Genomic DNA, 13,696 nt, shown 5'->3' on the forward strand with positions numbered 1-13,696 from the left:
GTGACACACGGGGACACACACGCACGCACTCACACACGTGTTACTGGCGCCGCCGGGCCGCTCCGGGCGCACCCCGCCCCCGCCCCACCGCGCCGGGGGTCCCGCGGCTGACGGAGGGGCCGCCCCCCCGCTCGGGCAGCGCTCGCCGCCCCCGGCCCCAGTCGCGGCCCCGGCCCCCTCCCCGGCGGCGGCGGCGGCGCGGGGCGGCCCGTGTGTCGGGCACGCTGAGCCTGCGCACTCGGCGGCCGGGCGGGCACGGCGGCCGCGGGGCGAGGAGCGGCGCGGCGCGGGGCGGGCCGGGCTGGGCCAGGTGCTGCTGCGGGGCGGGGGAGCGCGGAGCGACCCTGCGCGGGGGCGGCGGGGGCCGGGCGCCATGCGCCGAGCCGCGGGCCGGGCTCGCCATCCTGCGGCGTAGCGGCGGGACGGGTTCCGCCCGTGATGTCCCCCGGGCAGCGGGGGAAGGCGACTCACTCGAGCGCTGCGGCAGAGGCCTAGTGCGGCCAGCGCCGCTCGCGTCCCATGGCCGAGGAGCAGCAGCCGGAGGGGGGGCAGCCGCCGCGGCGGCTCGCCGGCACCCCCGCGCCCGGCGGGGCCCTGCCGGCCCTGGTGCCGGGGCTGCAGGGCGGCGAGGCCAGCGCGCTGCAGCACAAGATCCGCAGCTCCATCTGGTAAGGGCCGGGCCCCGGGCCGGGGCAGCGGGGGAAGGGCTGGGGGGCTGCGCGGGCGCGGGGGGGGGCGCGGCCCCTTTGTGCGGGCAGCGCGGAGCACACGCGTGTTGGCGGGCGGGGGTCGCGGGCGGGCCGTGCCCGCGGCCGGTGCCGGTGCCGCACGGGCAGGACCAGCCCCGTGTGCGGGCGGGCGGCGGCGCTGCCCGGCTGCGGTGGGCGGTGGGCTCGGGTCACCTGCCGCAGGCGCTGCTGCAGCCCCGCGCATCTTGCGCGGCCCGCGGCGCTCCGGCCGTGCTCGTAGCGCGCACATGAGCGCCCAGCACGGCGCTGGTGCAGCGGGGGATGCGGAGCTGGGCACGAAGGGTGCGATTGTCCAGCCTCCCGTAAACCTCTGCTCTTCTGAGGTCCCACTCAGGCAGCTCAGATGTAGTTGTGGCTGGAGCTTAAGATGATTTTCAAGTTTCTGCATAGGAATTCAGGTTATTTTTTGTTGATTTTTTCCCCTAAAAATTCAATTTCTAAGTAAACCAGCATTTTATTTGAGGATTTTATTTTAATGTCTATTGGGGGAACGAGGTGAACCTAGTTTAGGTTGGTGCAAATAGAACACTTTGTTGTTCTTATTTTTTGTTTTTGTATTTTTTTTTAGTATCTGCAAGAGGCTGTCACCTGCAGCATTTGTATTTTATGTACGTTTTTAAAAGCTGCTTTTGGCTGAGGACACTGGTAAAGAGTACTGAAAGTTGGGAGTTGTAAATACAGGTTACTCATGTAATGTTTTCCCTTATATACACGCACACACCATGTGTATTTTATACATACACTCATCCCAATAAACACATACTGATCAAGCTTGCATATTACGTCATATTACAGTTAGATTGTGTGGTTTGAATGGATGTCTCTAGAAAATAAAGAGCATCTAAATATAATTTTGCCTTCAGATTTTTTTATTGTATGGTATACTGAAATAGCTTTTATTATTAGGATGGTGGTTATTTTTTTTAAATTTATTTAAACAGTAAATAATAGTTCATTCCTCTTCATCCACACATGCTACCTTTTGTTTTGGTCTTCTGCAATGTGACCTAGAGAAGGAATATGATCTGCAGAATTTTCTGTCTTTTTGGATCATAAAATCTTCACACCCTCCTAATTTATTATGGTATTTAGTGATGGTCTTTTCGTGTTTGCTTCCCTTTGCATGAACGTGCTGTTTGGAAATGAGCCTCGGAGAGCATGTTTACATTGCATTCAGATTAAGAGGTATCATGTCCAAGTTGAAGACAAAATGGCTACTAAGTAAAACCTCTGCTTTTATTGTGGCTTTTCATTTTCAAGGAAAAACAGCACGTATGTTAGCTTCTGAAATGAAAGCTTCTTGTTTGATTCAGGTGAACTTGGTGAATAGCACAGCCCGTGTTTGGTACAAAGGAATGAAGCGTTTTGCCCGGGGTCAGTGGCTTGCCTGGTGCCAAGTTCCTGTGGCCGGCAGAGGTTTCCCAGCACCTTGCAGCCCTGTCCCCTGGTACTTCCCAGGCGCTCCTCACCTTCACAGTGTTCCTCCTGGCTACCTGCTTCTGCACGGGCTTCAACTTCCCTGCTGCTCTCAGGCAGCATCCATTCCCTGCAGGTTGTGCTGTTGAAATGCAGTATTTGAAGATAAGGTTATTTTTCATAAGAAAACCTTTTCTTTTGATGTTTTTAAATCTTACATTTCTCTGTTGTGATCAAGCAGTCTTCCTTTGAGATTGGAGTTTAATGTGGATTTGCATCTTCCTGGACCTGTGGTGGTTGTTTGGGTGCAGCAGGGATGAGGAGCACTGCCAGGGGTGTTGTGCACCCCAATAAACAGTGGAAAGTCTCCTTCTGAACTGGCAGCAAACTGGGGCTTGCTCTCTGTTCAGTGGGTGCTGGTGATGGATAAACAGCAGCAGAGGTTGTGGAAGGCCGGGGTGGAAATGGCAGTGCACTGCTGTTAGCAGAATGAGGTGTAATGTGCACAGGAGAGCTTCTTCCTCTTTTCTCCTTCCCTCCTCTTCCTCCCCTCTCCCTTGCCGTGCAGTTGCATGTGCTGGCAGGTTGGTGCATTCAGTTCCCCCTTTGCTTCCCAGCAGGTTTAGCACATCCAGCTCAGTGCTCTTCTCTGTTGTGTTCCCCCCACCTCCTTTTTTCCTACACGTGTTTGTACATAGTGGATGGAGGCTTTTAGTTGGTTGTGTTTGTTACAGGTTTTGTTTGGTTGGTTGGGTTTTTAAAAGGTTTCCGTCTTCAGATTGTATTGTCAGTGAAAATAGTATAGCAAAATATAGCGGCTACGTAAATACTGGACTTGAGGATCACAAACAAGTCTGTGCTTGTCCCTCCACTTCACAGACAAATATAGAGACTGATGCAGGCCACGAGTGGGACAATGAACTATTAATTATCTCAACTTGCACTTATTTTATTCTGTTTATTAAATTAAAATGTAGTTTGACAAAAACATATTAAATAATTGTGTACATGTGGAGTCCCTTAAATTGAAACAATAGTTTAAGCCCTGCTGGTTACATTTGCAGGCATGGTCAGTATAGATACTGAAGACTTAAAAATATGCTTTTTTAGGTGTCCAGTCTGTTGGTGTTTGGGCTTTTTTTGTTGGGGTGTTTTTTGGCATATAAGGTGACCGCTAGTTTGAGCTGAGGAGGGGAAGATAAAAGAGTGACTTAACTGTGCTTAAAAACAAATCAGGAAGTATTCATTTGCATTACAACATCGTAGACAGGTATTAAGTGCTGTGTGGTTACAGTGATTGGAGCTCATCACTGTCTATGTGTATTTGTGTCCTGGCTGCCCCACATGCAGCAGAGTGGTGTCTGGTTTTGTTCCCTGCTGAGTGTGTGAGGTGCTGAGGCGGTTGGATGTGTTCTTACGGTGTGGGTGAAGCGGGCAGAAATAACACTGGATGTCTTTTCCCATTGACGGATTAGAAGTCTAGACAGAGAGAACTCGTCTTTGGGAGCCCAGCCTGGCTGATTAGTGTCAGCATGGGCGGGTTTGTAAATTGCCCTGGTCTTCGCTGGACACTGGGCCTTAATCTGCCTGTTTTTATTTCTCTTTAGATTGGTTAAAGCTTTCATATTTATTAATAGCTTTTTGTCCAGACGTTGGAGCCCGAGGCGGGAAAACCTCCCTAGTCAGCTGTCTGAGCATATAGACTAATGGGATTTCACTTATTTCTTTGGGTGAGGGTACTGTATTACCAAATGTGTGTTGTTTGTATATGATGTTTCTGTACCCAAACATATGGTGGTGAAGACAGAGTCTACTCAGTATCACGTTGACTTGCCAAGGAATATCTTACTGAAGACAGCCAGTGAAGTAAGGATGTAAAAGCAGCGTGGCATGAGGATTGAGATGCAGAGATGGCCAAGGGAGGATGGTGTCAGCTGAGGGTCTATCATTGCTGGCATAAAAGAAAAAGACTAACAGTTTTAGGCAATTTAATCCCTTTGCTCACTGTAACAATCCAAAATCCGGTAGCTGTGAACACTGAAGGAGCAGACAGGTTTGTTTTCTTGTTCACTGTTGCAAATAACTGGTGATGGTTCTGCAATGAGCACTTGTTTACCCTTGTAAATAGTAATCTGGTGCTTGCATCTGTGCATGGGTTGGCCCCGGCTTCTTTCACCTTGCCTGCATCTCAGCTTTTTTTGTCCTAAAGGCATCTGTTAGGATTTGAATATAGCAATTCTGCTTGAGAGAATAATTTCTCTCCTTCTCTGCCCCAGTGTCTCATGTGTAAAGCAAGCTGAGGACCAGGCAGTGTGGAGTGGCAAACACAAGGCACTGCATTTGCAGCCATTTCAGCCTGGACGTGGCTGTGGGTTTCAGACCCATAATTTTTGTCCTCCAATAGCTCTTCTAGCTACAAGTTGTATTGGAAAACCACATGAGTGAGTCTGGGCAGTGCTGAAATTGTGTCCTAATGCCCAGTTGTCTCATGCTGAAGAAGGAGTAGGAGGTGAATTGTGCCCTTGTTACTTTTGGACTCTTGTTATTGTGTTAGAAAACCAGATTAACACCAATGGGTTCTAATATTTGGAAGGCTCCTTTCTTTTTTATGACTTAAAACATTCCTGCTCCCTCCTGCAGTTGCATCCATCACTCCTCATTAGGCATTGTCAGCAAGCGTGGCTCGTCACTTAGCTGTTGGCAGAGCAAATGCTCTGCAACTTGGGAAATGCCATTGAGGTTTTTCATAATAGGAATTGCTACTTATTTGTATAGTTAAGTCAACAGAAAAATTGATTGACTTGATATTTTTAATAAAAATTAATAATGATTGACTTGATATTTTTAATAAAAAGCCTGGCAATGAAGAGGGAAACTTGGGGGGTATGTGTTTCAGGCTTTTAGCAAATGCAGATGGATATACCTTTTTGGTAGTTTTCTTTTGCAGTTGAAATGTCTGTATGTATTTTTTTAAAACAAGTATTTCTTGAGTCAGGTTGGATTAATGTGTAAGCCAATCCATCTGCATTTTCTCTCGTTCTTGTAGCTTGGGAGAGGGAGACAGGAAGTAAGAGAAAAAAACCCTACCATAACCTATTTTGTTAAGTAGCCTGTCAAAACTGGGGGAACTCCAAATTTCCTCTGATTACAGAGTACTTGTGGTTATTCTGTGCCCCCAGCCCAAAATGCAGTGGCCATCATTCCCTCCTTCATCCTAATTAATTCATTGTTGGAGGTGGGAAACACAGGTTATCATTCTTCAGTTACAGATTACTGACTTCTGTGAGGAAAATCAAATAATTGCCATTGACAGGTGTACAGGCTGCACTTACTTCACTTAATCTATGCAACATCAGAAGTGTGTTTACCTGCTTTGAAAAAGTACCTTGAGCCCCTTAGCTGAGAGATGATGGGAGTGTAAAACTGCAAAGATTTCTTGTCACTGACTCAGTTTTCCGTGGCTTCTTGGTTCCAGTGATTCCAGGTGTTGGTAAGGTTTGCCTGTCCTGAATGTGTTTCCTGACATGGTGTATAAACAGTCAAATACATAGGAAAAAATTGAACTGTGGACCATATTTTAGAGTAGTTCCTGGTGATTTCAGGGAAGGTCATCCCTCCTTGGGCAAAGCATTTAGCAGCTTGTCATTCTCCTTCACACTCTGCTTCCCCAAATGGATAGGAACAGAAAGTGGAATTTGTTTCATTTCACTCCACCTGGTTCTGTATAAGTTCCCATGTAGTTATTGTGGAGGAAAAAAGGGCATTTCTGAGGTGAGGGCTAACTCCTAGGAAAGATGTTTCCATAAAACAATCCATCCCATCCCTTCATGTGCCGAATTCTCTGACTGCAAACAAATTTCAGTCCAGGGTGTGGTGCAGAACTCATGAATTAGGCAAAATAAATTGTACACCGTTTGTCCCTTGGCTTCTCCTGGAGATGGCCTGTGTGGGTTGTTCAGAGAGCTTCCACTCCTCTGCACAAGGGCCAGGTGCACCCTTTATCTGTCACTACACATTGCTGTGTGTGGGGAATGTGGGGGAGCCCCCAGAAGGATTCGTGCTCCCCAGGGCAGGGTTCAGGAGCTCTGCTGTCCCTGCTGCAGTGCATCCCTGTGCTGAGGGGAAGCCCCAGTGCCAGCAGCGGGCGGTCAGCGCTGCCAGCGGCGTGGCAGGAGGAGCACTGCCCAAAACGGGACACGGCCACCACTGTGGGGACATTCTAGGTCAGCAGGTGTGGAGGCCAGTTTGGTCTGCAGGCGTTTTTACAAGGTTAGAAAATAAACCTGAGTAAAATGAATGGTGACCTTTATGTAACCTTTGGAGAGCAGAGCTGAGGTTTTATTGAATATCCTGGCTCTGAGTTGGAGGGAATAGCTTTGCAGAAAAAAGGTCTTTATAAACCTGCTTTTAGGAAGAGTGGATTTTTTGCTCTTGTTTGTGGGTTTTGTTTGTCTTTGTTTCTTGAAACAATAGAATCTAAAACACTATATGGGAGGAAAGCACTATTCAAGTAATAAAAGATTTGGATAAGTTTTACTGTTGTTCATTTGGAATTCATTGGAGTGCATGCAATTGTTGACTTCACAGCATCAAACATACGCAATTCCTTGTTTCATAAACATTTTACTTTCCACTGCAGGAGTTTCTTCACTGAAGCAAGTCAGATGGTGTGACATTGTGGTTCAGTGCAGCAGTTCTAATGAGTCCTTAATAAGCACAGAATTGCAGGGTTGTCCTCCCAGGCCTCTGTAGCTGGGTTGTTTGCCATTTAGGAGAGTTCTGTGTTATTTACATGTGTCTGTATGCCACTGGCAAGTAGGAATCCAAATCTCTACCTGGAAAGAATACTTGGAACCTCCCCCTAAAAGTTTCTGGATAGTGTATAAATTATTCAGAAAAAGTCATATAATTGAGTGAGATGGCAAGTACTGTTCAGGTTGGGGTGATCAGACTTATACTGAAGCACTGATAAGTCTTTTAATCAATTGGAGCTTGGGGTGGTTTGTTAGTCTTTTCTGTGTGTTTGTGTAGTTTTGAGAGCAGGGGTTGAGCTTAATGTTTTTATACAGATCCCATAAGTTATGTATGTTGCCTTCTCTTGTTACTCTACTCAGCTGCTTGCCAAACAGAAGTATTTGGAGAAGGGCCAGAGCTGCAAAATTCAGATCAGGATCCAAATTTGGATTTTTGGTTTAAGCCTTTCTAATATCTAATATTACAAAACCTTATATATAAATAAGGAGCTCTTTATTTTTAAACTGTGGTGACGAGGACAAGGCGGTAGCTTCCTCTCCCTCTGAAGCAGTCCAGGTAGAATGCTGGACTGACTGTGTGTTACCAAGCTGTCAGCGGGTGATTCAAAAGGTAAATTGAATAGGTGAAAAAGCAATGAGTGCACTGTCACCCAGAAAGAGCCTGAGCAAAAGGCCAGCACAAATTGGTGCTTTCAAGCCAGTGAGAAGAATCCCCTAAATCTAAAAATTCTGGAAATGGTGGGATGTTTTGTGGTGTTTCATTAGATCTTTGGGAATTTTGAGGGTTTGTTTTGTTTTGTTCTAAATGCAGTTAGCCACTATCTCAATTTTAATGCTTTCTTGATTTAATGGAAAAAGGATTATCTCTCACCAAGTAGGATGCTTGTTATCAGCTGCTGTGCCATCAACAGGCTTTCAGTAAGCTGCCCAGTGTTTTGTGTTGAACATTTAGTCATTAAGACAGTGAAAAAAAATATTCAAAACTTCCCAAATATTTTCCTTGTGGCTTCTTTTAAATTGTTTGTGGTTGCTGTGGTGGCACTGTACCTGTCAGAGGGTGGGGAGGCCGGGTGTTACTGCAGGGATGGGGATGGGGATGGGGTGGCTCTGGCTGGTGGCACCTGCACCTGGTGAGTGGCATTGTCCTCATGGCTGTGTGAGTGGGCAGCTGTAGGGGCAGCACCTGCTGCGCCAGGCCAGGACGTGGGTCTGTGTGTCCGTGTGTCCGGGGGGTACCTGTGTTCCTCCACTGCCATGAGTCCCGCTCAGCTTTTCCCTGGAGCTGCCTGGGAGTGCTATCTCTTACCCATTGGCAGGTACTTCAAGTTTGGGAAGAAAATCTTGTTCCTGGGGAGAGCTTGTTTATTAAATGAGGCATATTTGTACCTTCCTCGAGAGGAAGTTTGTGGTTAAATGTCAAGGTCCATGATGGATGGCTGTCCTTTCTGATGGATGGCCTCACAGGCATGCAGGCCAGCTGTATTTCTCAGTCAGAAATTCCTAAGTGCCATTATAAGGTTGTTGGGACACCTGTGGGTGAAAAAGATTGCACTGGACAGTAGAAATTACAGTTTGTGGCTTTGCATATAGAGCAGTGGATTGTACTGTTTTTAAAGTGGTCAGCAGTACAAACTGTTGGAACTTTTCCTCAGTATGAACAAGGTTACCTTGTAAGTATCAACGCAAGCATCCTTTAGACAAACAAAAATTAGTGTGCAAGAAAAATGTGCTGGACAATAGGATGGGCAGTTTGTTCTCCTGTGTTTGCCTTGGCTCCTTCTTGCCCTTGTTCAGAAATCGCTTGAAAATACCTGGAGTAGTCTTTGTGACTTCAGTGGAAATATTCCTGGGTGCCTTCTCCCTTCCTCTTCAGAACCACTGCTACATTCAAATACAGACTGGAAAGGCAGTTACGTAGTACCACAAGTGGTAACTCTTGGAAGGCCTCTCAATTGAAAAGCTTTAACATTTATTAATATTTTTTATGGATGGAATTTTAGCTTGTTTTTTAATCTGCTCTGAAAAAATGTGATAGCTCCTTCTTTCAGAACCATGTTAGTTTTATTGCTAGTTCAGTGGAGGAAAGCACTGTGAGACTTGGGTGCTTGTTAAATCAGGAGGAGAATTCTGCAGGTGGATTCTGGATGCTGTGTGAATGTGGTGTCTGGAAGCAGTCTGAAATTGAAACTCAGGTGTCTGCTGCAGGGCTGGACATCCCTGGCAGCAGCAGCTTGTTGTGTGTGCTGAGGGTGTGTGGGCAGCAGTTTCCTGGGAAGAGCACACAGGGGCCCTGCCCAGGAGAGCACCCTGTGCTCGTCGTGCCTGGCACCATCGCTCCCAGCTGGGTTCGGTGCTTTCTGCAAGGTCCCGATTGCCCTGTGCTCCTTGTGCTGCTTCTGTGGAACCTGGGAGCTGTGGGTGAGGCACCTGTGAGGCCAGCCAGCCCTTGGTGAAAGCTGCAGCTCCTTCTGCTCTGATGGGACTGTCTGAAGAAAAGGCTAAAAATAATTTTGAACTATTTTTGCGGGAGTCAGGCCGTGCCACATAACTTTTTATCCAAGCTCTGACAAAGTGTGACAAAATTCCTTTCATTAGGGGTGTATAAAAATGTGGTCAATTTTCTTTATGATTTGATTTCCTTTCTGTATTAAGCCTTTTGAGGGCTTACAGTTGCTATTAGTGGCCATATAAACTAAATTAATTAGTTGATATTTAAAAGACAGTCAAGTTACTCACTGGCAGTAATTGGAAGCTGCACCTGGAACCACATTTTGCTGAAGAGCTAAGCCTGCTTTTGGCTCCAGGAGCCTGCTCTACAGCATTACCTTCATTATGCTTGATTCCAGTGGTATAGTTCAAGTCACTGACTCCTAAAAAGTTGAGAAATTAAATGGCAGCTGATGGAAAAGTATTTACCTATTCCTTTCAACAAGTGAGTGAAATAGGAAAGGTAGATACAGTTTTAAAATGCATGAGATATCCCTGGATAAGGATATTTTGAGCATAATTTGTTAGTTGTTGGGAGATAGCTTGCTGAATCAAATAAAATGTTTGGAAATACCAGTGGTTTGTGTGTGTTTAATTACACTGGACAAAGGTTTGTCTAAATGCAGTTTATAGTGAATCTTCAGTTAAAAATTAATCTTGAGCATCATTTTGTCGTGCAAAAAAAAGCTAAAATGCTGACCCTTAATATTTGGTAACCTGTATAATAAAGTGTGTGATCCGTGAAGTTATCTAGACACCTCTCCCTTGTTGGTTACTTCTGAGTAGAAGCCAGGTGTCTGATTACCCTGTACATCCATGCCTGAATATATTCTGAGTAGTCAGTTTTTGGCTAATAGCAGCTAAAAAAATCGTAATAGTCTTGAGCTGTAAGGCTAAGAATAAACATGAAACCAAATACTTTGTTTTGTTTAGTACCAGCGAGTTTAGGCAGTCCCCACTTGGCTTTCATGGAACAAATCTGCATGGACTGCATCTTTCTAGCAGCTTCCTTCTCTTGGAGGGGGGAGGAATGCAGGTTCATATATCACTGTGGTTTGTACAGTCAAGTTGGTGACACTTGTAACTTAAATGAAAAACCCAGTTCAGCTCCTGTGTGCCATGGTTCTGTGTGTGGAGGCCCCTCTGTGAACACTCAGTCACCCATGTATGCCCCAGGATGCTGCTGGTGAGTAGCTCCAGCTCTATAGGGGGAAAATAATTGCAGTGGGTGAGTGTTTGCAGTGCAGGACTAATAACTGTTATTTGTCACTTCACAGTGATTCTTGTCACTTTAGTAAAGTTTTTAGTTATTGCTCAGTACCTTAAGTAGCAGCAGCTCTGTGTTAAGTGTAGGCTTTGAGGCCCAGTGTAGGATCTGGAGATAGCTCGAGTGTGTTGTATTCTCCTGGAATTTGTCAAAATCAGGAAGGTGAGTTACAGTTTTGCCTTGATTAGTTCAGCTCCTGAGCAAAGGAGTGGCAAAGCAGCATACAGTTCACTGTGCAAATTGAAATCAAACTGTGTTACTAATCAGGAAAGGACATTTTCATTCTCGTAATGTGAACATCTGCTCTCCCGCTGCAATGTTTATGCATGGTGTGATTCACAGGAATGAAAATCCAGACTGATCAATTCTGCAGTGCTCTCAAACAATGTCTGCTTCTGGAAGGACCCCTCAGACAAGTTATTGTGGGTACCATTAGCATGAGGCTTTTGCAGAAGCATAATTCAGTGGATTGTTAGATGCTGCAAATGTGTGGTAGCCTGCAGGTGAATGACAACACTGTTACCCTGGTGCGTACTTGTGTAGAACTGTCTGAAATATAATTCTGTGCTGTCATGATTTTTTGGAAAGTCAGAAATTTAGTGCAGCTTTTCTGAAATCTGATCTAGTTTTAATCAAGCACAGCCTTTTCTGGTTTTGACTCTTTACTAAGTAAGTGGTGGTGTAACTGTGCAGCTCCCTGGGATGTTTAGAATATACATGCTATGAATAATGAATCCATGCAGGTGTTCTGTAAATTGTCTGAATAGGGTGCTAAACTCAGTGGCCTATGTGGCTGTGGCTTCAGTACTTTCTACTAGCACAGGTCACGTGCCCTCTGCTGCATTTGCAAAAGAAAACCATGACAATGTGAAAACCTCTGAAATAGGTATCCAAATGCTTATGGATGATGCTGTGCCTGCAGAGCAGGTGTTTTACTTGAGAAGAAGATGGCTAAGTTGGGTTATTGGGTCCTGTCCCCCTCATTGCCTGTAGAAGTAGGATGGTGAGGCAACAAACTGGCTGCACACACACATTGTTCCCTGTTCTGAGGGCAGAGAACTGAACCCTAAAGTTGTGGGGTATTCAGTGCTGGTCAGATGGCAGGGAAGGAGGCAGTGTGTGGGGTGGAGTGCATGGTGTTGGTCTGCCCCACACTGCAGGTTCTGAGAGCTGCCCTGGAGCTGGGCTGGCCTGATGGGGGCAGCCCCAGAGCTGCAGACCTGATCCAGGTGGGAGCAGCCAGTCCTGCCCTGCAGGGCCATGTAAGGCACCTGTTGGACAGAGTTAATTTCCACCTAGGAGTGAGTGCAGTTGTGTTTAAACTGCTTTTCATAAAATCCTTAAGAATTGGAGTAGCATGTGTTTGTAACTCTTCCTACTAAAGATCCTGGTTTAGTGTTTAAAACCATTTTAAAAAATGCCACATAGATTATTTTTTCTACCCCCAGAAACAGAGTGTGGAAAGCTGATGAGTTATTCTGCTTTAGCATTCAGTGAACTGACCTTTGAGATAGGCAAGAGTCTTCTGGCTACTTGCAGCTCTTTATTTGCAGAGAGCTTCTGTGTCTAGAGTGGGTGGAAGCTGATGAGCAGAGGTGAGTGACAAGTGCCTCAGTGCAGGTGCAAGGCTGAAGGATGGTGGCCTGAAAGGACCTGGGGAAGCTGAACAAGGGGGAGTCCTCTGAGGTGGGAGGCTGTATGGTCACCATCAGGCAGCAGTGCCATGTTCATCCTGCAGGTGTTCAGCTCTAAATTTTCACCTGATGGTAAAGTCAAGGACAGGAGAGGGTTCTGGGATGTGCCAGTGAGCAACATGGCTCAGGTTGGAGAGAAGTTGCCTTTCCTATGGCAGTGAAGCCATGCCCATCTAGCAGGAGAGAAGTGAGTGACCCTTTTAGTAGGCAGATGCTTGCAGAGTGCATGTAGATACTCAGGGCATTACTCAGCACAGGGAAACCTAAGAGGTTGCAAGAATTGCATTCCATGGGAGTCAGCAATTGGGTACAGGTTCCTCAAGTGGAAAAAAGGGTGCAGAGGAGCTGTGTGGTGGGCAGCCATGAGAGGAGCAAGGAGAAGGAGGAATGCATGTGTGCAGAAATCAGGGCAGAAGCAGGGTAACGGCCTTGGGAGGAAGGGGCTGGATAAAAGCTGAATTTGTTTGCAAAAAGACAGGCTGATACCTTTGGGGGGAGCTGTTCAATGTGGAGGGGAGAGAAGGATGTCTGTGGCATGGAGGAGGGACAAAGAGTGTGCCAGGGAACCCTGCAGGATAAGCTGGGCCTCCTCAGTGCAGTGTCTGTGCAAGGCCTTGGGCAGCCCTTGGATTGCTCCTCTGCTTCCCAGTGTGTGCCAGGCCCAGGGGGCAGCGAGATGGCAGCCCCTTGGGAAGGCTGGGGCTCCTTTCCAGGCTGGCAGTGGGACACCTGCAGATGTTGGCCCTGCAGGGTTTGGGGAGGGGATGGCTGCTGTGTGCACTGTCTGGGGGTGGCTTTTGTGTGGGTCTCATCTGCTCCCTCAGGATAAAGCCACAGAAGAGCTTGGATGGGACTGGGTTGTGGCACTGCAAACCAGATGACAGCGCCTGGGTATCAAATGAGTAGGGAAATAAAGAGGTACAACCAGTAGCAGCAAATCTGTTAAGAGAATGTAACTAGGATAGCTGTGGGTCTTGAAAACGTTGAAGGAAATAAAGAAGAAGAAACCCAGTTTTTATGAGCAGGCTTAAATCTGCCATTGAGGCACCTGTGCCAGCACTGGGAAACACGTGTGGTGGGAAAGCCTTGCTGCAGAGCTGCTGACACTGGAGCTGTTCTGCTGGGTTCAGCTGAGCTCTGAGCTACGTACAGTAAACAGCACTGTGCAGATTTGTCCATTCTGGATATGTGTTACATGGAAGCAGTGTAGAACTCTTCCTATTTTCTCACATGGATATTATTTTACTTTGCCATCAGCTGTCTGTAGCCACCATTTCCCAAGGGAAAGGCAGCAAAGGACCAGGTCTGTGACCTGTGGCAGGCTGTGAT

General features: G+C 46.9%; 1 protein-coding gene across 1 annotated transcript in view; it reads left to right on the forward strand.

The window, feature by feature from the left end:
• Nucleotides 1-306: 306 nt before the first annotated feature.
• Nucleotides 307-13,696, forward strand: part of RFX7 (regulatory factor X7) — a 49,207-nt gene continuing 35,817 nt past the window's right edge. The window contains exon 1 of the mRNA XM_064722452.1: nt 307-668. Within this exon, the coding sequence (XP_064578522.1) occupies nt 520-668 (149 nt within the window). The 5' untranslated portion in view covers nt 307-519. The remainder of the gene's footprint in view (nt 669-13,696) is intronic.

This window comes from Zonotrichia leucophrys, chromosome 10, assembly GCF_028769735.1.
Source record: "Zonotrichia leucophrys gambelii isolate GWCS_2022_RI chromosome 10, RI_Zleu_2.0, whole genome shotgun sequence".
NCBI lineage: Eukaryota > Metazoa > Chordata > Aves > Passeriformes > Passerellidae > Zonotrichia > Zonotrichia leucophrys.